Below are 24,895 nucleotides of genomic sequence, written 5' to 3' on the forward strand. Positions count from 1 at the left end.
TCTAGGGCTTGGGCATGGCTTTGATTATTACTACACAATGTTATACACTATTTTAATTAAAATAAATACAAATATCCTTTAATACAGCGAGTTGGAAATAACTGTGCTTACCCTAGCCGAGCATTTAGTCTCATTTGGAGCAGTTAATCTCTTCTACTTTAAACATTTTTTGTCTCAAAATCTAAAGCTGAGGTGATCTTCGTAGGGTCTGTTAGAGGTCAATGGAAGGAAGTGGACAACTTTGGGGAGTAAATACTATGTCCTGTTTTGGAGATCTTCTTTAAGATAAGATGAATTATGTCCTTAACTTCATTGAATTATAATGACAATATCTCCATTAAACACTATTATTAGCTTTGCTGTAGATAGCTACCTTGTAACTGTCTGCAGCTAATGAAATGAATGCCATTTTCTTATTCATTCCTGATCTGTAAAATAGGGATGGTGATGTTAATGTTACCTTCTTACATCACACTCCTATAGGGAGAAATATACCCAGAAGACTATAAGACTTAGGTAGTAAGGTAACAAGGCCCAAGTACCTTATATAGACAGAGTGATCCTAGAGATCTTAATGATCTGAGAGAGGTGAATTAAGCATTTGAACTAAAACTCCCCTTTGGCAATGCTATGGGTTTTCAATATTGAAATATTTCTGTTCTCAGACAAAATATTTGTATTTTGAATTTTGCTGGAAACCTGAATATTTCCAAGGAACATACATAAAAAATACTCATTATTTCTGGGGAGATAAATACAAATATGGTTTTCAGTTCTACTTCCTGCAATAGATTTGCTTTAGGAAAGGAGACTTTTTATCCCAGTCTCAGTTGCATTTAGTTTTTCTTTTATTCTAATTTGCTTTCAGGTACATGGAATGATCTCAACTGTGGCAGTGTTGAGTTATTCATCTGTGAAAGGCTTAACAATACTGTTCGTCCAACAATTGCTCCCACTTCACCACCACCAAAGGGCGGGTGTCCAGAAGACTGGTTCCTCTTTGATAACAAGGTGCAGTATGAAGTGTCAGTATATTGTATTTTAAGAAGAGCAGAATAACAAGCATTTTTGGTTCAGTTTTTCAGCTGTAGCAGGGTTTTCAGTTATCACAACATATGTTCTGATTGTGCATATTTAAAGACTCTAAAAATACGATTCCTGAAATAGCAGTTACAGCCTCTATTGCGATCACAGCTGTTATGCGAGAGGTCATGAGACATACCAGAAGAAAGCTTTGTCTTATATTTTTGCTAATGTTTAATGTTGCAAAAGATGGCTGAGCAACTTTCCTTGTGTGGAGATGTTATAAGTTCTTGTTTACTGTGCTAGGCTTATCTGGCTGTCACATGTTGCCTGGACAATTATTCATCCCTCACTTGCTATGCACTGGCTCTCAAGCCACAAAGGCACCTTCCCTTGAGCAAATTTATCAGGTTTTTTTATATAATCAAATACCTGTTAAGGTTGTTAAGTAATTCAGTTATAAGCTTCACCACACTTTATTATGGAAGATCACTCTTCGCCTTCTCAAAAGACAAAATTTCAGGATGAGAGAGTGTATGTATTTAAAATCCATAGATTGTCATCAATGAATCTATAAAAGCTATAAAACAAGAGTGTACACTGTTGAGAATACAGCTAGCAATGAAGATAATCCTTGATTACATTGCCTCGTCTAGCTCTGTCTCTCTTTCCGTTGGCTAAGCCAAAATATGACCTCAGTTTGATAGAGCTCCTTTGTTTGAGACACACTGGCTACCTCCTCCTTTTTCCTTCCCTTTCTCAGCCCTGGGGAAAAGAGTCACAAACTCAGAGTTTGTTCCATTTCGTAGTTCTCTCTCAAGCTAAAATGTCTGCCTCTTCCTCACCTCCTGGAAAAGGAGCTTCCAGAGGTTCCATCCTTGACTCCTCTCTGAGTGTTTAGACACCACTTCTGACTGTCACGGAGCTACCTCCCTTTTGCTCAACTTTTTCCCCACATTGCCTGATTAACTGTTCAGTTGCATCCTTTAATCAACACATTTATGTTGCTTGACTCTGGCAAAGCTGTCTAATGACATCTTGGTTAAATCTCATAGATCATATTACACGAAATGGTAAATACCTGGGTTTCTTTGTAGTATCGGAATCATTCTCTTTCGGTGATTATCCTGTGATAATCAAACCTGGTATGACAAACAGGGCAACAGAAGCTGACATGTTTAGCTTCAATAACATGTCTTATCCTTGTTTGTTTTCTGAGGTCTTCTTAGGCATTCCTCCCACAAAGTCACACCTCAGAAGTGTGCTCAGAAGCTTTAACATGATTTCTACTGAAATCATTAGACTGACATATTCCTTCTTCTAAGTGCATGCTAAAATATTGGGGTTTATGCTAGTTTTCTAGTATAGGTCTTCTCTTTCATAAAGACCTAAAGGTAAGCTAGAAAGGGTTATTAAATCAGTTAATCTCCTTTTTTTGCTTAAAATACCCAGTTTATCTTGTTTGGTACAAACAGAGGTGTTTTAATTGGAAATTAAAATGCCATCCAGTTACCAATTTGGCACATTTCTCTTTTTCAGTGTTTCAAAGAATTTGGCTTTAATGAAAATGATACATTGACATGGCATGCTGCACGGAACAATTGTATTAATTTTGGAGGAAACCTGGCTACTATATCAAAAAAGGAAACACAAGGTATAAAATACTAATGTTTTGATGCTGGATGAGACATCAAGTAATTCCTGATAAACAGATTAAAACACATGTTATAACTTCTGCAATATATGCTATTATTTTTGCCATATTAATATCAAGTTATGTCAAATGAGAAATTGCACCTTTTGAAAAATGCAGAGGTTTTAGTGTCTTGATTAACTTCTAAAATCATAGCTCTGGGTCTAATATGGGATGTACAATGGAATTCATACTGTTCAAATATTAAGATTTTGTATTAGGGGCTTGTCATATAATAAAATATCCATATTTTGATTTTTTTAAGTGTACATGTAAAAATAGCACACAAAGGGAGTAACATCCAAACCAAATCACCGTGCACCTAGCTGCTGAGCCAAATGCTGTGGGTGTCAGTGGCGGATGCAACCTCAGGCAGCAGAAGGCTCCAGTGCTGGAGTCCCAACTTCACCCTGTTCCCCTTGCTCTGCTGGACCTCAGCCTGCTGGTCTTGCTGTTCAGCACGTTGCAGTTTTTCTAGTGAGGCCTCATGTTTGTTCAGGAAATGTAGTCGTCCTGAGGGCTGCACACAGACCATTGCCTAGCTCACACCATCAGTGCTTGTGGTTTATGCTTTTTCTATAGCAGAGCAAGGACAGTCAAAGGACAGTCTTTTAGTGGAAAGTCAGTCTAGGCAGGAGCTAAGGGAAACAGCATCTGGCCTTCCAAAAAGCTGAGGTCTCAGGATATATATACTTGGTTAATAAGTATTTTTATTTGTGTTATGCCTGTTTAGAAACCAAGTTAGTAAGTCTGGTTAACAAAGAAGTTACCAAAGAAGAAAATGGAGTGCACAGTCCACAGACTCATTTTCTATGTATGTGCCAAGGTGTAGAGTACTCATGTTAATTTCTGTAATACAATTAAAACATTTTCCTCCCTGTTTCCTCAGATGATCAACAACACAGAAGGGGGTACACATAAATTCCTTAAAAAATGTTGAAAACAATTTTATGTATCAAAATTTGCCCATCTTTCTTTGAGTTTGTAAATACTTTTTCGGACTTTTAAGATCAGATGACTATCTATTCTTTTTATTTTTTATCAGATGATTTTTTATCATCTTATTAAAAAGAGAAAACCAAAACTCATCATCCTGGTTACAGGCACTCTAGAGTCTGCACTCTTGGGGAAAGGTACATTCAGTTTCCCTCCTTGTACAATTTTTTTTTTTTTCCCTTCAGCTTTCCTCATGTCCCTCTTAAAAAATGCTGCAACTGATGCTTGGATTGGACTGAATGACATAAATCAGGAGCACACATACTTATGGACAGATGGAAGCCCAGTTTACTATACAAATTGGGCGAAAGGTTCCCGAAGTTATTATAGTAAGGTAAACATTAATTTCTGATTATCACTCAAACATTATAACTTTGGTAGGTGATTGTATATAGCTACAACTGTATTTTCTGTAAAGTTTGCTTTATGAAGATTTTTAGTGATCTTGTTGCTTTTGAAAGTGGAGTAAATAGGTGGGAGATCTACCTTCACACATTTTTTTCAACTTCTGTGTTTTGTCATAAATCCAGGCAGACATTTGAAAACATTATGAAAAACTTAGGCACATGAGCATTTCGCTCACTTTACAATGACTGACCAGGAGACTCAAACAAACCATAGCATAGCAGTAACTGTGTAATTTTGGGATACAGTGAATGTTATTTAGACTTGAGGAAAATACTTAGATAACTGTATATTTGCATATCTTGGCACTGAGCTTATTAAGATAAATGTGTTGAACAAAATACTCAAAAGAAGGAGACTCTGGATCTTCCTTTCTCATTTTTATCTTCTCCCTCTATACCTTCTATCAAATCTTCCTTTTGAAAGATCTCTTCTGCACGCTTTGAACCTTTCAGCACTGCTATGCCATTTTCTGTTTAATTGCAAGACAAACCTGAATGTTATTCAATAATTGTAAAATGGCTAATGTAGATTACTGTACTTGAGAGTACTAATTCAGTACTCCTGTGCAAGCTTTACCAAGTTTCTCTCTTTTTGATAGCAGAATTGCTTTAAGTCCAGCTAAAATGGGAAAAAGCTATGTGAGGTCCAACCTCTGCTGCCATCGAGGCTAGAGCTGGGTTTTGGGATCTCCGGGACTTCCACATCTCACACATGCATATGCTTTCTGTAGATGCTATGCCCATTTCCCTGCACAAGATGCTCCACATACACCTTCCTTCACTTGCAGCCAAGACCTCGGCTACTGTCCCTGAGGGGTTTGAAGGTAGCATGAGGTCAGGCTGATATGAGGTGGGGAGAGCTGCTCCCTCCTGCTGCAGAAAGTCAAGCAGTGTCTTCGCATGCTGTGGGAGGAAAAGGCAGAAGATAAAGAGCCCACACTGCTGTGGAAAGGGTTTGGGAAGAGTCCCCCCCACTGATCTCTACCTCTATGTTACTGCACTGTGGTGACAGCTTTGGATCCTAGTGCCGGATCAGGGCAGGAGGAGGATTTCAGCTCTCCAGGCAAGCTTCAGTGCTGAGGAGAGTTTCCCTATAACCTCCAGGAAAACGGCAACAGAGCTGAAATGTCCTGTCGGCCAGACCTAGCCCACGCATCTCTACCTGCACGCACACACTCACATATTGTGCGTGCACAGAGATTATGTACATACAGCTAGACCCAGATGCTTCTTCCTGCCTCTGTGCTGTGCTTTACAACTCCATCCATCATCCAAGTACAAACTTTCCTAGGGCTGAATAGTAAATACTTATTGTCATATTACTGCTCCTGACATTGCTTGTATGAGTTCATATATATGACCTTCATATTATCCATCTGTGTGTGCCTGCGTGTGATAGGTGAGTCTGTATATCCAGCAGGAGCAGGAATGTTTCCTATCTATACACATTTTTCTTGTTAATCTCATTTCCCCTGTAGGATGACTGTGTCTTTATGATGAAGAACCCTACTGAACAGGCAGGGAAATGGAAAGATCAAGAATGTAAAACAAGCAAAAGCTACATATGCCAGAAAAATTCTGGTGAGTTTTCTTTCACTGCTTTCTAGTACAGCTGATTTATTGTGGTTGTGTCAAACTGGTGTTAAAAGTGACTTTCCCTATTTTAACTGAAATTAATCTGACAGTATCACATGCACTACAGACCATTTTAACAAAATGACCACACATTTTATTTTTTGGAGAAAAACTCTTAACCTTTCCTATTTTAAGGACCAGACCAGTAAAAAAAAAAAAAAATCTATGGATCATTATGTATTTTACTATTTTTGGCAATCAGGTGAGAGAGGGAGAGAACAGTGCTTTGTCTTTTTATGGGTAAATTCTTCAAAACTGAAATTCTACTGTTATACTTAAAAGCAGTGCAACTTCTTTATTTTGAAAATCTGCCCTGCTTGATTTCCTTTACAGTCTTACTCAGACAGTTTCATCAACAGCAGTTGTATCCCTCTGCTTGCTCATGGCATGCTTACCGTACCCTGTTCCTTGTTAGAAATACAACAGATGCCAATATATCATGGAAAAAGTGGAGAAATTGTTCCCTTTAATGCCCTACATTGTTACAGTGCGCTTTGGAAAAGTCTAGAGCTTGCAAGGCATGTTCCTGGAGGCAATACAGATATTTATGCTAAAAGGTCATTCTGACAAGAATTAGAAAATTTTGTCACAGAACATGAAAACATGACTTTCATCACTGCAGTGATAGTTGGGACACATCTTAATTTGTTATTCCAGCCTCTCTTAATTACTTGACTACTCCAGTACACTAGATCTTCTCCCAGTGTTATATGTCTAGCCAATATAATGCATTTGACTTCTTTTTGTTTGTTTGTTTGTTACAGATGCCAAACTGCAAAACTCCCAACCCATAGTTCCGATGTTTGGCTTTAACAATTATGGTAAAGACCGCTATGCAGTCATCAACTACAAAATGGTCTGGGAAGAAGCAGAGAAGAACTGCAGAGACCAGTTTGCAGAACTTGCCAGCATTTTGGATCCTTATGCTGAATCTTACCTGTGGTTACAAATGTTAAAGCATGGGGAGCCTGTATGGATTGGTCTTAACAGCAACACGGTGAGTCCATCAAATGCTTGTGACAATCATGCCGCTACCCTAGATCGGCATAGATCAGCCATATTTCTTGCTCGGAGGTTGACGGGATCCACTGCTGTGGGCGCTGTTTGCTTCCACGTGAGTGCTATTGGTCAGATCTGTGAATATGTGGCAGGCATCAAAACTTTGCTGAGGTACCTGGCTTCAGGGGTTTTACATGTCTAAATGTTTGGCCATAATGTAAGTGAGAACTGCCATAGTCCACATTTCAAAGGCCACCAAGGATGTAGCTGCAGTAGACAGTGGCTTCAGCGGTAGAAATGGCTATGGAGTTTCCACTTCCTATACCACCATCTACCACACGCTCATGTGGGGGAGCATTGCTCTTTCTGAAGCACACCATGGAAACAACTGGGATTAAAAATAGTTCTTTATTTGTGAGGTTATTTTAAGTTTTGTTTTAATTCACAGCCTAGCACTATAAGAGCTTGTGCTGGACAACAGGGGAAATGCCAAGGTGCAGCACAGAGGTGGGAGCAGGCCTCTGGCAACGGGGACACCTTAGGCTGGTTTTTGGAGCTGAAGCCAGTGCCTTGTGAAAAACTGCCAACAAAGTCAGTCAGCAAAGTGTGTAAAGGTCTGAAAGGCGAAGCATCTATTAGAGACATGTAAAAAACCCATGTAGCTGGATGATGTAGCTGGGTATCTGTGGAACAGGAGCTGTGAGGAAATCAAGAGGAGAGAGGTAGAGTCGGAGCTTGGTGGGACACAGGACTGAGAGAGGGCACAGGTGCTGAGGTGAGAGGAGCTGGAGCTGCACTTCAGTGAGAGCAGGCACTGGGAAACCAGGATTAGATGGGAAGCTGGGATGAAACGTGGTTAAGGACTTAAAAGGAAAAAGGACAGGAAAGGAACTGGCACAAAAAACTGGATGGGAGCCTGCCTCCAAAGATCACAGGAAGAAGGGGCTAGGCTGTGCAGGACGGGTTGACAGGAGCCACGAATATGACTAATGTTGGTCATCCTCTGCAAATACTGGTGAAATCCACTGAAAAAATACATGCTTAGCTCTTCTCTAGTAGCTGGTCCTTGCAAGAACTAGAAACCTATCACAAGCCCTGTTAGCATGGGTGGCAGAAGTCTGTGGTGTGTGCTCCATGAAGAACGTCGTCAGTATTCGTCTCTCCAGTGGAACATCTGCTTTTTCTATTTGCTTTCTGAATATGTAGAGAAGCCTGTGTTAGAAGAATGCTAACAATAGTTTATCTGCAATCTTTATTTGATCTGTGTGTATATGTGGGCTCCTTTGATAAACTCTTCAACTATATCTTCACATTTGTTACCGCAAGGCCCTTTGCCCATTTAGTGCATGAGATAGATGATGTGAATTGAATAATGCAGGTTGCGTACCAAATAAACATCTGTAGGACCACTGCCCTAACTGTTGTGGAGAGTGGAAGTCTGGACCAGGCTGTTATGTAATCATGACAGAGGAAAAATTAATTTTGTGTGAGAAACCATGATTCTAATTTTTCCTAATTTTTACATACCTTCAAGTGCAATCTTAATGTTCTTTCAGTCTAATTCTTGTATGTGACTTAATCTTTATTGTAATTTGCTTTTAGACTCGTGGCCATTACGTATGGTCAGATAGAAGGAGGAGCAGGTATCATAACTGGGCCAGTGGAGAACCAAATAAGAACACAGCCTGTGTCTATTTAGATTTGGATGGTTTTTGGAAGACAGCATCTTGCAACGAAACATTTTTTTCTCTCTGTAAACAATCTGATGGTAAGTTGTGAATGGTGGGAGGCTGGAATTTAAATCAATGGCTTTATTTTAATTTAGCTTTTCCACACATGCAAAGATTGTGATCGATGGTGTATGCCTTGTGATGAGCTATTGCTTTTGTTAAGAAAAAAATCCCAGATCCAGTCTGTCTTGAGTGATTTCCAGACATTTCATGTCACAGGCCAGTCAACACATGCACATCATAAGGACAACTGCAATATTTCATGCCACATGCAATAGTTCTTTTCTGCATCCTTGTTTGTCAAGAACTGCAGAATTGATCAACTTTAGCCTAACTATAAATATATTAATGATATATTTTTACATTTAAAAGTATCTTTTGTAATATTGTAAGATAAGAAACTTCTGTCAGTGTAGCAGCTGAATTGATTAATTTATATTTGCTATAAGTATAAGATCCTGGGAAGCTTCTGCTGAGATACTTTAGAGCTCAAATATTGCACCCAATTTTCAAACATATTTTAAATTAGATATGAAATTTATGATCTCTGCATCATACTTCACAGCAAATTTTATATTCATTTAAGCTCTGCTTTGGCTTTAATCAGGCGATGCAGTAGGCTACTAATTTTACTTTTACATAGTTTAGGATGTGTGTACAAGGGCAGGTACAGACAGCTTCTCTGATTGACCTTGCTACAAACTGGCTGGGCACAAGCCACTGGCTTGTGGTGGTGGTGTCAAGACCCTGTATATATACCAACTCATTCCTCATTCTGTTTCACAAGTTTAAAGTAAAAAATTGCCTTGCCTAAGACAATTGCAGTTAGACTGGTGCAAGTCTTCTTTAGCAGATTGGAGAACCAGCTCCAACCAGTATAATTTATTACTAGCTTACCATGTTTAGTTCACTCTTTTATCATTAGTTAAGTCTATGGGATATTCCTTTTCCTGGAATCACTGTCAGACTGGGAGGGCTGATGTGTGGTGCAGGAGTACACGTTTCCCTTGGCTTTTAAGACCCCACTGAAATGTGTGTGTCTTCTTAATAGAGTTAATTCCTAGTGAACCACCACAGCTTCCTGGGAAGTGTCCTGAACCAAAGCGTGGTAGGTCTTGGATTCCCTTCCGTGGTCATTGCTACTATGTTCACACCAGTTCTGAGGAAAGCTGGCCTGATGCTTCCATGACGTGTATCCAGATGGGTAACTGCCTTTTTTTATTAGGATGTTTTACAGGTTGTTTGTGTGTTTGTTTTTTTAATCCAGAACCAAGAGATAATGCATAGATGTGTGTGTGTATGTATATCAATTATAAGCTACACCTAATGTAAATTTATTATCAAGCATTTCTACTATATGAAAAAGCTGATCATGAAACATGTAATGATTGTTTACTGAGATAATTAATTTCTAATGGAAAATCTTGCTGAAATTATATGTAATATTTAATTGATATTTTTAGGTGCTTCTCTGGTTTCCATAGAAGATTCAGCTGAAATGAACTTTCTCTTACTTTATTTGTCTCCACTTGCAAGTGACTTCAGAAAGTTTTGGATAGGATTGTTCAAAAATATTGATGGTAATTATTTCACAATGCATACTGAGATGAAAGTAAATACTAAATAAACAGAGAGAATACTAAATAACACTAACATGCTGAATACTAATACTAATACACTAAATATTAAATAATCAGAGAGAAATAAACTGATAAATGTTTAATAGCTTTTCTGCTACAATACTTAAAACATAAACAACCAAGAGGTCTAGGCTTTTTGTATCTTTACTGTAATTAGAGTATATTTCGGTCTGTAAAAGGTTCGAGCTCAGCACTGCAGCAGTTGATTAAAATGTTTCCCCTTGCTTTTTTTAACTCAAATTGCTTGACATTTAACCAGTGTTAGTCTTTTAAGAAAAATGTTGTCTTGTAATTAAAAGATGAGGCAGCCTTAAATTGAAATTTATTTCTAAACAACTCAGAGGATAGCAGCTCATATGAGCTGCCTAGCAATATTTCTTAATCTAAATTTCAGGTTTTTTTAATAAATATTTTGGTAGAACTTTTTATTTTAATCCAAAAATATTTCAGCTTTTTTTTTTTTAACTGCAGATTTGATCCTTTTTTCTATGTCGTTTTAATTCTGAAGCCTGTTTTTCATGGCAGACTTTGAAAGTCCATCTCCAGAGCGAGTCTAGACTGGGCTGCAGTGAGCGGTTTTGGCCATGGCTGCCCAAGTCCCTGTCCCTCACCACCAGCAATGGCAGGCACCTTGTTGCATGGTGGGCCAGGTTCATCTGTTCTAGCTGAAAAGTAACAGTACAAAAGCAGCAATTTGTTCCTGACCTGGCCCACTACACTGCTACATGCAGTGCAAGCAGAGGCAAGAAGAAAGTGCACCTGCAGATGGGGGAACAGAGGAGGTGGCATTGAGGCAGTTGCGAAGTATATCAGGATGTGCTGCCATGAAAGCACACCCCGAGCGAACAGAGATGGCAATTATTCCTACTTGATGGGCCACAGCAGGACATGAGCAAGGAGTTATTATTAAAGAGACCCTATTCAGTCTGCAAAGATAATTGATTAATCTATCTGTAATAAAGCAGCTATTCACTGATCTTGGATACACACATAAAGAAAATCTCCTGACCAATCTGGATCCTTGAACTGCAGAGCATGGCTTACACAGGTGCTCTGTTTTTCTTAAGGCTCCCAGGCACAGGTGAGACCTGGGCATAAGCTTCAGTTAAAAGTCCTCGGGTAGCCTGGGCACGACTTCCTTACATCACTGACAGCCGAGGTCCTGAAGGCTAATGGAGTTAACTTTGTGAGCATTTATGTTTGGTACACTCCTATCTGAATACCTCTGGCTGTTAAAAGAATGAGAAATGAGCCCTCTGTGATGCTAATGTAATCAACTAATAAATTTCATATCTGATGTCATTGTGCCCAGTAGACTAGAAATGATTCCTACTTCATTCACTCACTAGGTAATACTTTAATTTTAGGGGAATGGCTATGGACAGACAGAAGTGCGGTAGAATTTGTCAACTGGGAGAAAGGAGAGCCTACAGTAATTTTTGATGAACACTGTGTTGACATGGATGTCTCAAGTGGAACCTGGAGGAACTATTACTGCTCTGTTGACCAGAATTTTATTTGCAAAATCCCCAAAAGTAAGTTCTGAATTTCTGTGCACTGGGTTATTTTAGCAGTAGTGGTTAATATACACCAAGCCAAAATGCTTATGCCCTGGGTACGCTTTATGCATTGATCCTGATGCATGTGCATCTGCATTAAAGCTGAGAGTAACTTCTGTTAAGGACAATGAGAAATAATGCTGGAGAATAACCTGAGTCACTGTTTCCTCCTCTCAGTTTAAAAGCACTGATTTCTTGGCATTGCTGTACCCTGGGGTAGGGGAGAATGTATCACCTGTTGAGAGTGCAGAGAAAATTTTCATAGTCATTATGGTTAGAGTGCAAGGGGCAGTAGATGATGAATAGATGACTAAACTAGTGCTGAGAAGAAAGGCAGACACTATCCTGATAGCTAAGCTGAGGGACAGCAGTGCAAAGTCACTGAGCTCCTGCAGAAAGAAGGTAGGTGCTGCCAGTGGGGTCGGTACCAGTGAAGTGTGCTGGGATCTGCTGGATGACCAAGCAGAAAGCGTCAAGTGAGGGTAGGCAGTAGGGCCCACTTAATTTCTCTGCTGACACAGGCATAGGGAGACATGCCAAGACAACCAAACAGCATAGTACATTTCAGTTTTAATGGTTCCTTGTGGCCCTGTGTTTTTTTGGATGTCAACCCATGTGAAATCTGAATGTGTCACAGGCTGGTGCGAGTCCCTCTTGTGTTTACAGCAGTGTTGCATAAAGCATGAAGGATGTAAATCTGCACACATGCAGCTAGTGTGAGTCACTGTATGCACGTGGATTCAGCTGTGTTGGCACACATCAACTGCGAGACAGCATGAAATAGGCCAGATTTGCTGTTGGCAAACAGATCCCTTGCACAAATATAATAGGTGCAATGTGGAACCAATTGAGTCTCCAGCTTGTGGATCTCCACGTGTTGGCAGGTTGGCAATGGAGTCATCCATGAGGTTTGTAGGGCCCAGCCAGACAGACCTGCAAGCAATTAACTGAATCATACTCCCCAAACAATGGAAGGAGGAAAAGGAAGTTGCCTAAAAATACAGCTTAAATGCTGTTAAGTACAAATGTGTTTTTCACTTTTGCAAGTGTAAAAAATTGAGTTCTTCAGTGTGAAGTGTGAAGCCTTACACCATGGAAGTGTAAAAACTTTGAACATCTGTCTCCCTACCAAAAAAAGCGTTCAAAGCAATTAATAGTGAGACAACAGTGTGGCTGGGGTTTTTTTTTGCAAATATTTTTAACCAAAATATTTGATGGATACAGCCTGAATTGTCAGGGAAAATGTTTTCATATATTTTTCATGTCCATGTACTGTGTTCAGCTCTGGGGGCCCCAGCATAAGAAAGACATGGACCTACTCAAGTGGGTCCAGAGGAGGACCATGAAGATGATCAGGGGGCTGGAGCACCTCTCCTATGAAGACAGGCTGAGAGAGTTGGGGTTGTTCAGCCTGCAGAAGAGAAGGCTCCAGGGAGACCTTATAGCAGCCTTCCAGTACCTAAAGGGGGCCTACAGGAAAGATGGGGAGGGATTCTTTATCTGGGAGTGTAGTGATAAGACAAGGGCTAACAGTTTTAAACTGAAAGAGCGCAGATTTAGATTAGATGTAAGGAAGAAGTCCTTCACTACGAGGGGGGTGAGACATTGGAACAGGTTGCCCAGAGAGGTTGTGGGTGCCCTATCCCTGGAAGTGTTCAAGGTCAGGTTGGATGGGGCTTTGAGCAACCTGGTGTAGTGGAAGGTGTTCCTGCCCATGGCAGGGGAGTTGGAACTAGATGCTCTTTAAGGTCCCTTCCAACCGAAGCCATTCTATGATTCTATAATTATTTAAAATTTCATAGAAATGCAAAGTAAAAATTATATATGCAGTATTTATTTAATCTTTGAATGGTTGCTTGCAAACTGTCTATAATATATATATATTTTTTAATTTTATAGTTATTGAAGTTGAGCCAACCCATGATTCACCTGTCAATAAAGGTAAGTTGGTTTCTTATAAGCCTGTTCAACAGAAATTTCAATAAGTTTATAGGCATTTATTATTTACAAGTAAAATTGCCTCCAGAAAAGTTTAATTTAAATACCCATTTAACTGTCACATATGATTTTATTTTAAAACTGTTTAAGAGGAGAGCTCTTCTCTGAAATTGGATCTTACTGATTTTTTTTTTTTTTGCTTTACAAATGGTATACTGTAGCACAATACAATGCTCCTTTTAAAAGGAACATAGAAGAGATTGAGCCCGATTTTGCATTGTCCATCCAGAACGTGCATCAATTTTAACTGCTGTTATGGTTGTTCAATACTTTTAGAGTTCACTTGGTTTACTTAGGGAGATGGTTGTTGTATGCAATAGCAGCCTGTGGCCATTTGTAGTACTTGTTCTGTTTTGTCTTTCACAGCATCAAAAAATGAAGCTGCTGCTTCGTCTGCGAATAGTTTAGGTGGGATGATTGTTATACTGATCTTCCTTCTGCTAACAGGAACTGGCCTTACATTCTATTTTTTCTATAAAAAAAGACATGATCGACAAACAGTTACAGCCAGTTTTGACAATGCCATATACCGTGGTGATGCTGACCCTGGAACTCATGAATCAAATTGTCTTGTAGCCAATATTGAAGAAAATGAGCAGGCAACAGTTTAATAAGCAGGGTAATCTTGGGCCTGATTTTGAAAGGAATTAAAGCACTGGAATACAAGAATTCTTAAGGCAAAGTGATTTTCTCCTACGGAAATTATAGTTCATTTTGCACAGGATGCTTCTTGCTTTCTGTACTAGCAGGAACAAGCAATCTTGCCAGGCAGATCCAGAGATCTGCTCACAAACTGTAGTACCTGGGAGGACTGCTGAGCATACACATGCTGTGTAAGTGAACACCCCAGCAGTTCCAGTCTCTGCATTGGTCCAGCATCACCTTTAGGCACAAGAAGAACCATGGTCACCACAGGCAACTGTGAGAATATGCTCCTTAGCACACTCCAAAAAGTATATCCAGGTCTGTAGATATCCTGAAAATGCCACCCCAATCTCCAGCACAGACTGTCAAATTGAGCAGGTTGGACGGGACCTCCAAGCTCACCTGGCACAGGTCCCTGCTCAAAGCAGGACCAGCTCCCTGCCTCAGCCAGGCAGCCTGCTCCAGTGCTGTGGGTCCACAGCTTCCTTCTGCTACTGAGGTACCCACAGAAACCCTTCATGTTGCCTGTAATACCTGAATTAACACATTTTCCTCCTCTGTATATGACTGATATAAAGGAAAGTGTAAATCGTTTTTCTTCTGCTAGAATTCTGTAACATAAGCATTGAAAGATCAAGTATAATAAGAGAGATCAAGTATAATAAGAGGGTGGAATGTATTGTGAATAGAAATAGTTTATCATTTAAATAATAGAATAGCTATCTCACAGGATTCTGCAAAAGGGGGGGAATAGGCGGGATGAGTTATACTTAATTCATACCTGAAAAAATAACATAAAATTTATTCTTGAAATCTCCAATACCAGTGAAGATTTCATACCTTTTTAGGCCCTTTTTTCAAAGCCTAATGAAACTTACCATTCGAAAGCCTTTTCTAATTTCTAAGCAAATCCCCCCTGTCCAAGTCTGGTTTAATTCTTTGAGTATCATTCCAGACTTCCATCATGATGGAGCTGATAGCATTGCATGTCATACTGGTCTACTGGTATATTCTCTGGTTTCATAAACCCTAAAAATATACAGTAGGGTCACATATAGGTGGTTTTTTTTTTTTTTACTTTTCCAGTGTATTTTATGCCAAATGTAAACAATCAAATGACTCAAAGCTCTTAGTCCAGAGAATGTCCTTATTTAATTTGATATTTTTTGATATTTTAATCTTTTGACAGATTTTAATTGTGTTTAAATTAAAATATTTGCGTGTGTATGAAATACATGTAAATAAGTTTTTATTCTATGTTGGTTCACTAAATGGGTATTAAAAGGCTGGTTCTAAGTAAAAGTTTGTGTGTCTTTTTAAACAGAACAATTTATCATAAAAGTAAAAATAAGGGAAGGAGGGATGGGGTTTTTAAATTTCTAAACACAAATGACCATCCACTTTTCCTAGTCTAGCATGTTCTTAAACGGCAGTAGCTATTTGTCTTTACCATCCTGTGAAACATGAGCCTCATTGCTTCTTTATCTCTGACATTTGAAAGTTTACCCTAATAAACATCTAATGAAAGTGGTCTAATTTAAGACTACTTATGTGCTGTACCGCTCTAGCAGTTTCTGAGACAGATTCTTATATATTTGATAGCTCTTGTCACATCTCCTCTCCATATTTTTCTGATAGCAACACTAGTTCTTCCCTTTTTACTTCACTGGCTACATCTAGATATGTAATCTCTGCTGTTCCCTTCTAGACCCTGCTCTATGGTACGTAGGCCCTTCTGACAGTACATTGCACCAGTGGATAAGGTGTTTCAGGTGAGATCCTAACAACACTGAGAAGATCAAAAAGATTAATCCACCATTGTAACACTTGCCATAAAGGACCCTTCTGTCTGAGTTGGTTCTACAGGATCTATAGGCTTGGCTAGAGAAATGGTTACCAGAAAACAATAGACCAAAGACAGGAAAGGTGCCTAATGAGAAATTAGTTTGTGAAAGTTTCCAAGGACTGATAAGCTGTATAGACTAGTAGTCCTGTTGCATCTGTGAGAACTGAACCAAGAGTTTGCTGGGACTGTACAAGGCAACTAGTGCACACAAGCATCAGCAGAGGATTGTGTAACTTGGACCACATCCAGGACAGCAGTGGCTGCTATCTGATAATGAAGAGTATGACAGCCTGAGGGACGTTGCAGACATCTCCCAAGAATCCCCTGGAGTGCCAGTATGGCGCTCTGCAACTGAGTATACAGCTGGGATTAGTTTCCAAATATGGCTCCAACCAGGTAGCTATGAGTGACTGTCTGCGAGTGAGCTCTGCAAGTGAAGAAGTGAATGCGTTGTGTGAATAGTTATTTGCTATTTATGATAATAGCTTGATTCTATTAGTAATAACAGCTTAGTGAAAAAAAACCCCAAAACTTGTTCTAAGAAATACTGGTTATGATCTGCATTTGCCCCCATCTTGATCCCCTGTCAGTGAAAAGGAAAATTCACAAACTTTCACAGTGAAAAGTACAAACTTCTTTTGTATACCCTGGCATGATGCTTTTCCTTCTCAAAGATTGTTTCCTCTCAGGTTTTTGATTCCAAATTCCCCTCCTGCAGCTAGATTTCTGAAGGAAAGCTGTGGCTGCCACTGTATTTCATACCAAATCCTATCTAATAGACCTACTCCAAGAATGCTCCTCAGATGAGACAGATCTAGTACCTAGTTTAAAGACACTGCTTATGTAGAGGTATGAAATAGGTGCTCATCGAGGTGCTTGGACACATACCCAGAAACAGATATGGGGGAAATTTAGTGCCAAAAGCAAGCTTTTTACCAGACCTAGGAACCTTTAGGGTTAAGCTGCTGTAAACAGAGGCTTGGGGGACCACAATTTGTCAATTTGTCCAGATTCCACATAGATTCTGGATTTGGGCTTACGTGCAACATAATAGCATTTATAAAATACCTCTGCACAGAGACAAGATGTGGAGAGCTACTTTCTCAGTTGCTTGCCCTTTCTTTCTCTGTATTAGTGTGGTATTTTAGAGACAATGTCCTGCCTTTTCTCACTATTTTCATTATATCCCTAGTAAATATAACATGGCTGAAAAAGTAATTGATTCTCAACTTGAATTTATTACAATGTAAGAAGTAGTAACTGCCTTTGGGGAAGGAAAAGCTGTGGAAGAATTCACCATTGTAACTTTCCGTAATGTCAGATGGTGACACAGCCACGGCAGACAGATGTACAAAGAAGAATGGAACATCCTCTTCTTCCAAAGGAATACCAATTTACAGAGAAACTATTTGCTAATATCGGTACCAGTAACTTGGAACAGAAAGGAAAATATTAGCTTCAGTTCCTTGGCTAAAGCAGGAATCTAAAAAGAAGTTTATGAACTGGAAGTGTTTAATTTTGTCATTTACATTTCTGAAAGTAGGAGACTGAAAAAGGAAGTGAAGAGTAATTTGGAACAAAATGTAAGAAAGATCTATAAATACAGAATAGATAGTTGTGAGATGAACTAGTGCCTTCAGGCCAGATTCCAATGGGCAAAAGCCAGATTTTCCGGGGTCAATAGGAAAGGTTTGAACTGCTCCATAAGCATAAAGTTGTCCTGATGTCACTGTATCCGGACACAGGAACAGTTAGGGTTCATTTTGTCTCTTCTCAGCTGTGTCCTTATCTAACATATCCAGCTTTCTCCCTTCTATGACATTCTGCAGGGCACAACTTTTAATTCACTATCTGTTAAATAATGATATCTAAAGCATTTTAAGGATATGGTTAGTGGTTGTGGTTCCTCTGAGGAAATATTTGCTCTCATTTCGGGACAATGCACACAGTGCAACCATTATACTGCCTTTTTATCCAGACTCTTGATCTAGACAGCTAGATGAAATTAATCTCACCTGCTTTTAGAACCAGTTGACATAATTCTCCTTTACAGTCAATAGTTAGGAATATACGTGTAGGACTTGCAGTTGTTCCATGGTCCACCAGAAGAGGCTAATGATGGGACAGAGGTTCTGGAGGTGGGAGGAAATAATATTCAATAATGGGAGGAACAGGGGCTCGTGCAGTGAGAAACATAGACTGCGGTTGGTAAGATGATGGTACAAAAATACAGTGTGAGGTGTCCAAACAAAGGGAGATCAAAGGGAAAGGCCAAAGTAGAAATGAAGGAGTTGTTTGAATTGGGCCAGAAGTGCTCACCATCCCTGGGAGAGCCAGACAAGGCTGGGCCGGTCATCAATGGCTCAGCAAAGCAGAGGTCTGGGAAATGCGGATGCTGCTGGGAGTGCAGGGGCTCTAAGGGACGGTTGGTTCCTGCAGGAAGATAGGCCTCCTGGTTATGGGGAAGCAATGGGGGAGTGAGCATGCTTTGCATAGGAGAGAGCCAAGAGAAAAAGCCAGCTGAAGTGAACTGTTGCCCTAGGAGCCCAGCTGCACTGTTCAGACCGGGGAAGAGGGCGCGTGTGTGGACGGGGAGGGTGTGGAGGGTGTAAGATGTGGGTATGTTTGTTCCTGTTTGCCTGTGTACTCTGTGTTCTTTGGAAAGGCCACAGCTGGGGATCAGGAAAGAAGGCAGGCTGCCTCTCTGCCTTGCCCTGTCTCCTGATGTCTTTCACAGGGCAGAGCTATGTAGAAAGATGAGGAGATGGCTTCTTCCTTGAGGGTGGCGAGTGTGCACAGAGGGGCAGGGAGGGGGATGCTTTGGAACATCGTGCTGGAATGCAGAGGATGGGAAGGAAACCAGGGTTTTCCCAAGACGAACAAGAAGTGGCCTTGTGGGGAAATCTCTGGGGTGATGGAGAGGAAGGGGTTTCTCCTAGAGAGCTACAGAGGAACTGTATGGGCTGTTTTGCAACCCAAGAAGTGACTGAGAGAAAGCTTATAGGCAAGCACTTTCTCTGCAAAGATACTGTGGAAAGTGGAGACATTTGTTTTTAAACAACTTGTTAGAGAACAAAACCCCCTCTGGTGTCCTGGGACATGTTCAGTTTGAAAAAAAAGTGCAGATAATTCCACCTGCTGGATCTGGCCAGCTTGGGGTCTACTCTCGGGGGTGGGGGGTGGGGGGCCGAGAAGCAAGAAAAACAGGAAGAAGAAAAGACATATTGGGTGTACGATGCCTGTGATCAGTGCGGGGAGTGAGGGGGATGAATCAGCTGTCAAAAGGCAGGTGGAATAGTAATGAGGCTTGATTACACATCTCCCATCCGCCCAAAGATTTCTCCTGCACCCCATGTTGCAAGAAAATCATTTTGTATTACTGGGCAGTGGGAACAGCAGCCTTTTCTCCTGGTGATTGATAGGACTTTTAATTTCGGAGCTACCACATGAGATGGTGATGGTTGTTAGGCTGTTATCTGAAAGTAAACTTCTGTTAAAGCACAGTTTGCTGTGTACTCTGACTTAAGGATGCATTTAAAAACAAGCAAAATTTAGCATCTATTCAGAGTTAAATCTGTTTACGACAAATTTTTAATGGGAAATGGGAAAGTAGAAATGTGCAATCTCCACACATTGCAAAGATAACAAATGTCTGGGAAAGAAGAGACCATTTCACTTCCTGACTGATTATTTGTCAAAGCAGCTACATTTAGAGCACATAACAGTGAAGCTGTTCATTCTTAGTTGTATTAAAAATGAGAGGGAATTGTTTATGCCACTAAAAACTGGGTACATTACAGTTACTTTACTGAAGATGTGAAATTTAATATGAAAACTTAGCATAGTGACACAAAATAGGGAAGGGATTTTAAATAAATAAGGAAGCTAGAAGTAAGATAAATAGGAAGGAAATCCTTAAATTTTGCATAAAAGCTATTTGCATTCAGCTAAAGAATCACAAGAGACAAGCACATTCTATGAATTTTCTTCCTTTACTTTCCATTGCTTCTTTCACACTTTTATAATTTGACTGAAATTGCACTGAATACTAGAATCATTTCAGTTCCAGAAGTTTAATATTTTATTGTAACCCACTCCAAATACTCATAAGGTGTTCTTTTGCTCAATTCTTCATACGGTGTTTGATAGCTCAAACAAAGTGTCATTTAGAGTGAATTTTGTAAACAGTTTCTGCCTGTTCTCACACTTAGTGTGTCAATACAGATAACTTTTTCTATGGAAATGTCACTCCTGGTTGTGAAAATACTCAAAACAGCTGGAAAATGTCCTGAGCAACCTTTGAAACAGTATATAGCTTTGAGCAAGGGGTTCAACAAAATGACCTCGAGAGGTCTCTTCCAGTGTAAACTATTTTATAATTCTGTGGTTGGTAGTGGCATACAGGATTATGCATTTAGGATGGTATACAGGATTATGCACTTTTGATGAGCTAAAGCCTGTGCTGTTGGAAAAAGTAAAGAAACTGAGCAGAAAATGTGGCAGAGGCAGGGAAGAGGCGTGGCCAGCACTGTATGAAGCAGCACTGCTCTCCTGGCTGCATGACTGATGGCCCTATGGGCCAGTGCTAGCACCCACGTCAGGCTTAAGCTTTCCACTAACATGAGATCAAAGCACAGATGCCACAAGCATCTTCCATCCATGTCATTTTTGTGGTGTCTAATCAGGTGCTACTAGCTCGAGAACTGTGGTTTATCCTTTTCACTGTTCTCATCCGTGTCTGGAAGTGGACCGATGTCACTCACTGTCCCTGCCAGCCTTGCATAGCGCAGTGGCAGGGACTGTACCAAAGGGAGCAAGAAGAAGACATGCTCCAAGACTACTCAGTCACAGCCATCATGTCCCTCTAGCAGCCCCTCATGCCATGCCAAATTAGAAAAGACAAAGGGATAGGCTCTCCCTCCTAGCTGTAGGTGACTGCGAAATAAGCTCTTAGATCCAAGAAAACCAGCGAGGCTGTTTGGTCCTCCTTCTCAGTAGGCATTTGATAGATGGCACAAGACCTGGGCCAGAGGAGCTCCTACTGGGGTAGAGAGGCCAGCAAACCAGCTGCCTGGGAGAGAGGTCAACAGCCTCCTGCCAATAACATTAGAGAAGGGATGAAAATGTATCCCTGGCTGCTCAAGGCATTGTTGGGAATGGCAAGTCCCAGCAACAAGTTCAGTCTTGTGCCCTGCCCTTTGAGGATGATGGCTTCTGCCTTGGGTTTGTGAGTCTAGCTTAGCTGATGAGGTGGTTTTTGGCTAATCAAAACCCTTAAAGTTTACCTTAGGGGCTAATTACAATGCCCAAAGCAAAGGGAAGTGGTCAGTTATGACCAAAAATTTCATCTGTAGAGTGTCCTGAAGTGACAAAGAAAGAACAGCAGAAAGGGCTGATTGAAAGTGTGTATATGACCCGTCTTCTGTGAGATGTTTTCTTCAGCTGTGGCAGCGTGGATCCCTGTAGAGCCCTATCAGGCCTACACAACAGAATTGACAGGGATATCTACTTGAATTAAGCCAGTAAATTTGGCTTTTTTTCACAGCTTAAGAAAACCTCTGCTGGGTCATATCAAAGGCTTGTTTAGCCTAGCATCCTGTCCCTGATGGTGTCCAAAAGTAGGTGCTAAATGAAGAGCACAAGAGTTGGCAAACATCAAGTGGTAGCTCCTTATTTGCCTCTTTTGGCCTCAACATTTGCAGCTCAGGGATTTCCTGAACCAAAAGTGGTGGTTTTGCATTCATCTGTATATAGAAATTAGCACGCAGTTAACCTTGGGTTTGAATTTTACAGTACTCTAGCAACTCCACAGTAAGCCCTCAAATAGACAAATTTTAACGTGTAATTAATGTGAGGTGATTTACTCTGATTTGCAAGGAATAGGAAAAAAAATCCACTTAGAGACTTATCAACAGGCTAGCTAATACACTCAGTGTATACTGTTACAAAATTTTCCTATATAAATAAGCCCCCAGAAAGCCAGCAGAGAAAAAAATTTAGTATTGCAATAATTCTTGGAAAGAAAAAAGTATTTAGTACTTCTTGGGCATGCTTACTTCTTTTTCCTTCCTATTGAATCCCTTTGGATGTACAGATACTTCACATGTATCAAGACAATTTCTGACAGCAGTCCCCTTCACTGTGTTTTTCTTACCATTTCAAAATTTTCATTTATTTTCTGACAAATTCATCCTATCAAATGCCCCACAGAGTGAACAGCCTAGAGCAGTGTAGCAGAACTTACAGAGTGTCAAAATAAGAAAAGATTTTCTAGTGATCTGTACATCAGATGGCAGAGATCTGGTGTCCTTGAAGAGACATACTGTTTTTTTTCCTCAGAGTTAAAGACATTCTGTAATCCTGCTTAATTCCTGTTCTCATGCCAACACAGCTTGACTCATGGTTTTTCAACTGATGACTTCTAAAAGAAAGCATCTTTGAAGAAAAAAATACTTCTCTTTTTGCAAGTAGCCTGATGGTAGACTATTCTGGTTTAGTTCAGAGAACTAAAACGTTGATTCACACCATGAAGAAGAGTGGTAGCTGTGTGTGTGTATTATCCTTTACTATTGTTTTCATTAAAGGAAACTTTCTCTGGTCAGTCTTGCCTTGCATAAGAATCTTCAATTTTGCATTTCATCTCACAAGCCAGCTACTGCATATTCTTTATGAAGTTGATCCTGCATTTTAGTTTATGGCTGTTTCCTGCCATCCCTCTGTGCCCCAGTGTTTGGGCTTCATCAGGAAATGTACGTGCCCAGAAGGTACAGGACTGGACCTCTTCTAAATACCGGTGAAAATAGTCCTCATACATTTTTATATGTAAAAATACCTGAGATGAAACAGCCACATTCATGCCAGTGTGAGTAATAAATACAGTTACTGATAAACAATAAGAATGGCAGAAATCTGGAATCATATCTAGAAAAGCCAGCCTATTTTGTGAATTTGTCTGTAGATAACATGAGCTAAAGATTTCATACCACTGGTAATGCTTTAGGACAAGTCCTGTGATTGCTGAAAAAGGGCCAGAGATAGTAGTGAAAGAAAGTAATTCCTTATCCTATGCTTTAAAGTATTCTCATGGGTTTTGCTGTGTTTCAGGGAAAGCTGTCTGTCCATTTAAGCCATGGTCTGCTCTTGATCAGTGAGTGTGTGACACTGCTGTAGCTCTGAGTCTGCTGGTGAGACCAGGCACGGGCATTCACAGCCCCTTCAGATGCAGAGCAGGTGTGAGGCATGGCTCACATGGCTCTCTGGCACCTTCCTCACTGTTTAAAGCACATCGGCCTGGGCACAAGGCTTTGGCTTGCAGACAGGAGCAAGGTGATGCTAGGCATGCTCGGATCGCTGGCTCTGGCACGTGGAACACAAGCATCTTCGCTGAAGTGCTGCCAACATTAAAGGCTGCAGCATATTTTATTTACCACTGAGTGGAGTCCTTATCAAGATTGCAGATGTGAAGGCTTGATTCCCCAATCTGCTGCATGACATTTTGCTCAGAGCAGCTTGGCACGGCAACGCAGCCAGACGGTCCAGGGCATGGGTGAGTGCGGGCTCATCAACAGGGTGCCACAAATACAGGGTTACCTTTTTGGGCACCAGTGTCAAATCCATAGTTTCTACCAACGGTTTAATACAGACATTTTTTTTATTTAGCAGCTGAGAGGCCTGCTTATAAAAGCATATTAATTTAAAAATACATGTATCTTTACTCATTATAGTTCACTGGCACTTTCTTTGGACAATGTCCTGTATCAGATACTCACCTTGGATCTCTTCCTGTGGCCATGATTACTACATTAACCCACTTGGAAAGCAGGGTTGATGCTCCCATATATTCAAGTCCTATGGTCAATTAGATGAGTGCTTCCAGTAGATTGTAAAAGTTGCAGCTGCTATTCCAAATCAGGGTCCAAACCAGATGTGAGGCTCCAAGCAGTTGGGCTCCCATGTCCTCAGGAAATTAATTATAGTATCAGCATGAAAAAAACCCCAAACAACCAAACAAACCAAAGAAATCAATTTAAAAAAGAAAGTAAGGAGGCAGGAGTTGAAAGCAATGTTTCCTCCTCTTCATATTGCTGAATGGCTGTGGGTACCTGTTGTTTGTCATCCTGCAGTCATTTATTTTCTGTCTCCCAGAATCAGATTCCCTCCCAAGACTGCCATCTACCTCTCAGTCCTCTGCTTCTTGTTAGTATCTTAACTCCTGCACATTTCTTGCCAATTCCTTGTTTTCCTCAATCTCTTCATGGTGAGACTGATGTGCAGGGACCCTCAGTGAGCACCCATTAGTTGCTGGTCTCTGCAAAAGCAAATTGCCGTGGAGGAGCACACATGGATCCAGTCTCTTCCTTCACATCGTTCCTGTCTGTGCGAAGAGACAGAGGCAACAGAGGAGAGAAAAGCATAGAGGTGCTTCATCTGGTATGTGAGGAAAAGTAGGTGATGGTGCTGCACATGGGGTGAAGCTGTTATCCAGCCATTCTAGTCTGTACACAGGAACAGCATCACTCAGAGATACTCAAAATGTGAAGTTCAGCAAGGTAATTGCAAAAATAACAATTATAATTCCTAACATACTGCATCTGTGCAAATCTGTTGTGATGCTGGAAATGTCAAGTTCTTAGCTGATAGAATTACAGTTTACTTCGGAGTCTTATAAAAACAATTAGTATATAAACCTTCAGTACACAGACACATTGTGTTCTCGTACTGGGA

The 24,895-nt window shown here is 40.4% G+C and overlaps 1 protein-coding gene across 1 annotated transcript in view; it reads left to right on the forward strand.

Annotated features, from left to right (window-relative positions):
• LOC128148999 (macrophage mannose receptor 1-like) overlaps positions 1 to 15,621 on the forward strand; it is a 33,197-nt gene extending 17,576 nt beyond the window's left edge. Inside the window, exons 20-30 of the mRNA XM_052803616.1 lie at positions 869 to 1,011; positions 2,563 to 2,677; positions 3,898 to 4,046; positions 5,598 to 5,700; positions 6,519 to 6,751; positions 8,356 to 8,521; positions 9,535 to 9,687; positions 9,947 to 10,063; positions 11,491 to 11,658; positions 13,582 to 13,623; positions 14,047 to 15,621. Coding sequence (XP_052659576.1) covers positions 869 to 1,011; positions 2,563 to 2,677; positions 3,898 to 4,046; positions 5,598 to 5,700; positions 6,519 to 6,751; positions 8,356 to 8,521; positions 9,535 to 9,687; positions 9,947 to 10,063; positions 11,491 to 11,658; positions 13,582 to 13,623; positions 14,047 to 14,291 — 1,634 coding nt within the window. The 3' untranslated portion in view covers positions 14,292 to 15,621. The remainder of the gene's footprint in view (positions 1 to 868; positions 1,012 to 2,562; positions 2,678 to 3,897; positions 4,047 to 5,597; positions 5,701 to 6,518; positions 6,752 to 8,355; positions 8,522 to 9,534; positions 9,688 to 9,946; positions 10,064 to 11,490; positions 11,659 to 13,581; positions 13,624 to 14,046) is intronic.
• The last annotated feature ends 9,274 nt before the right edge of the window (positions 15,622 to 24,895 follow it).

This window comes from Harpia harpyja, chromosome 1 (assembly GCF_026419915.1).
Source record: "Harpia harpyja isolate bHarHar1 chromosome 1, bHarHar1 primary haplotype, whole genome shotgun sequence".
In the NCBI taxonomy this organism is placed as follows: Eukaryota; Metazoa; Chordata; class Aves; order Accipitriformes; family Accipitridae; genus Harpia; species Harpia harpyja.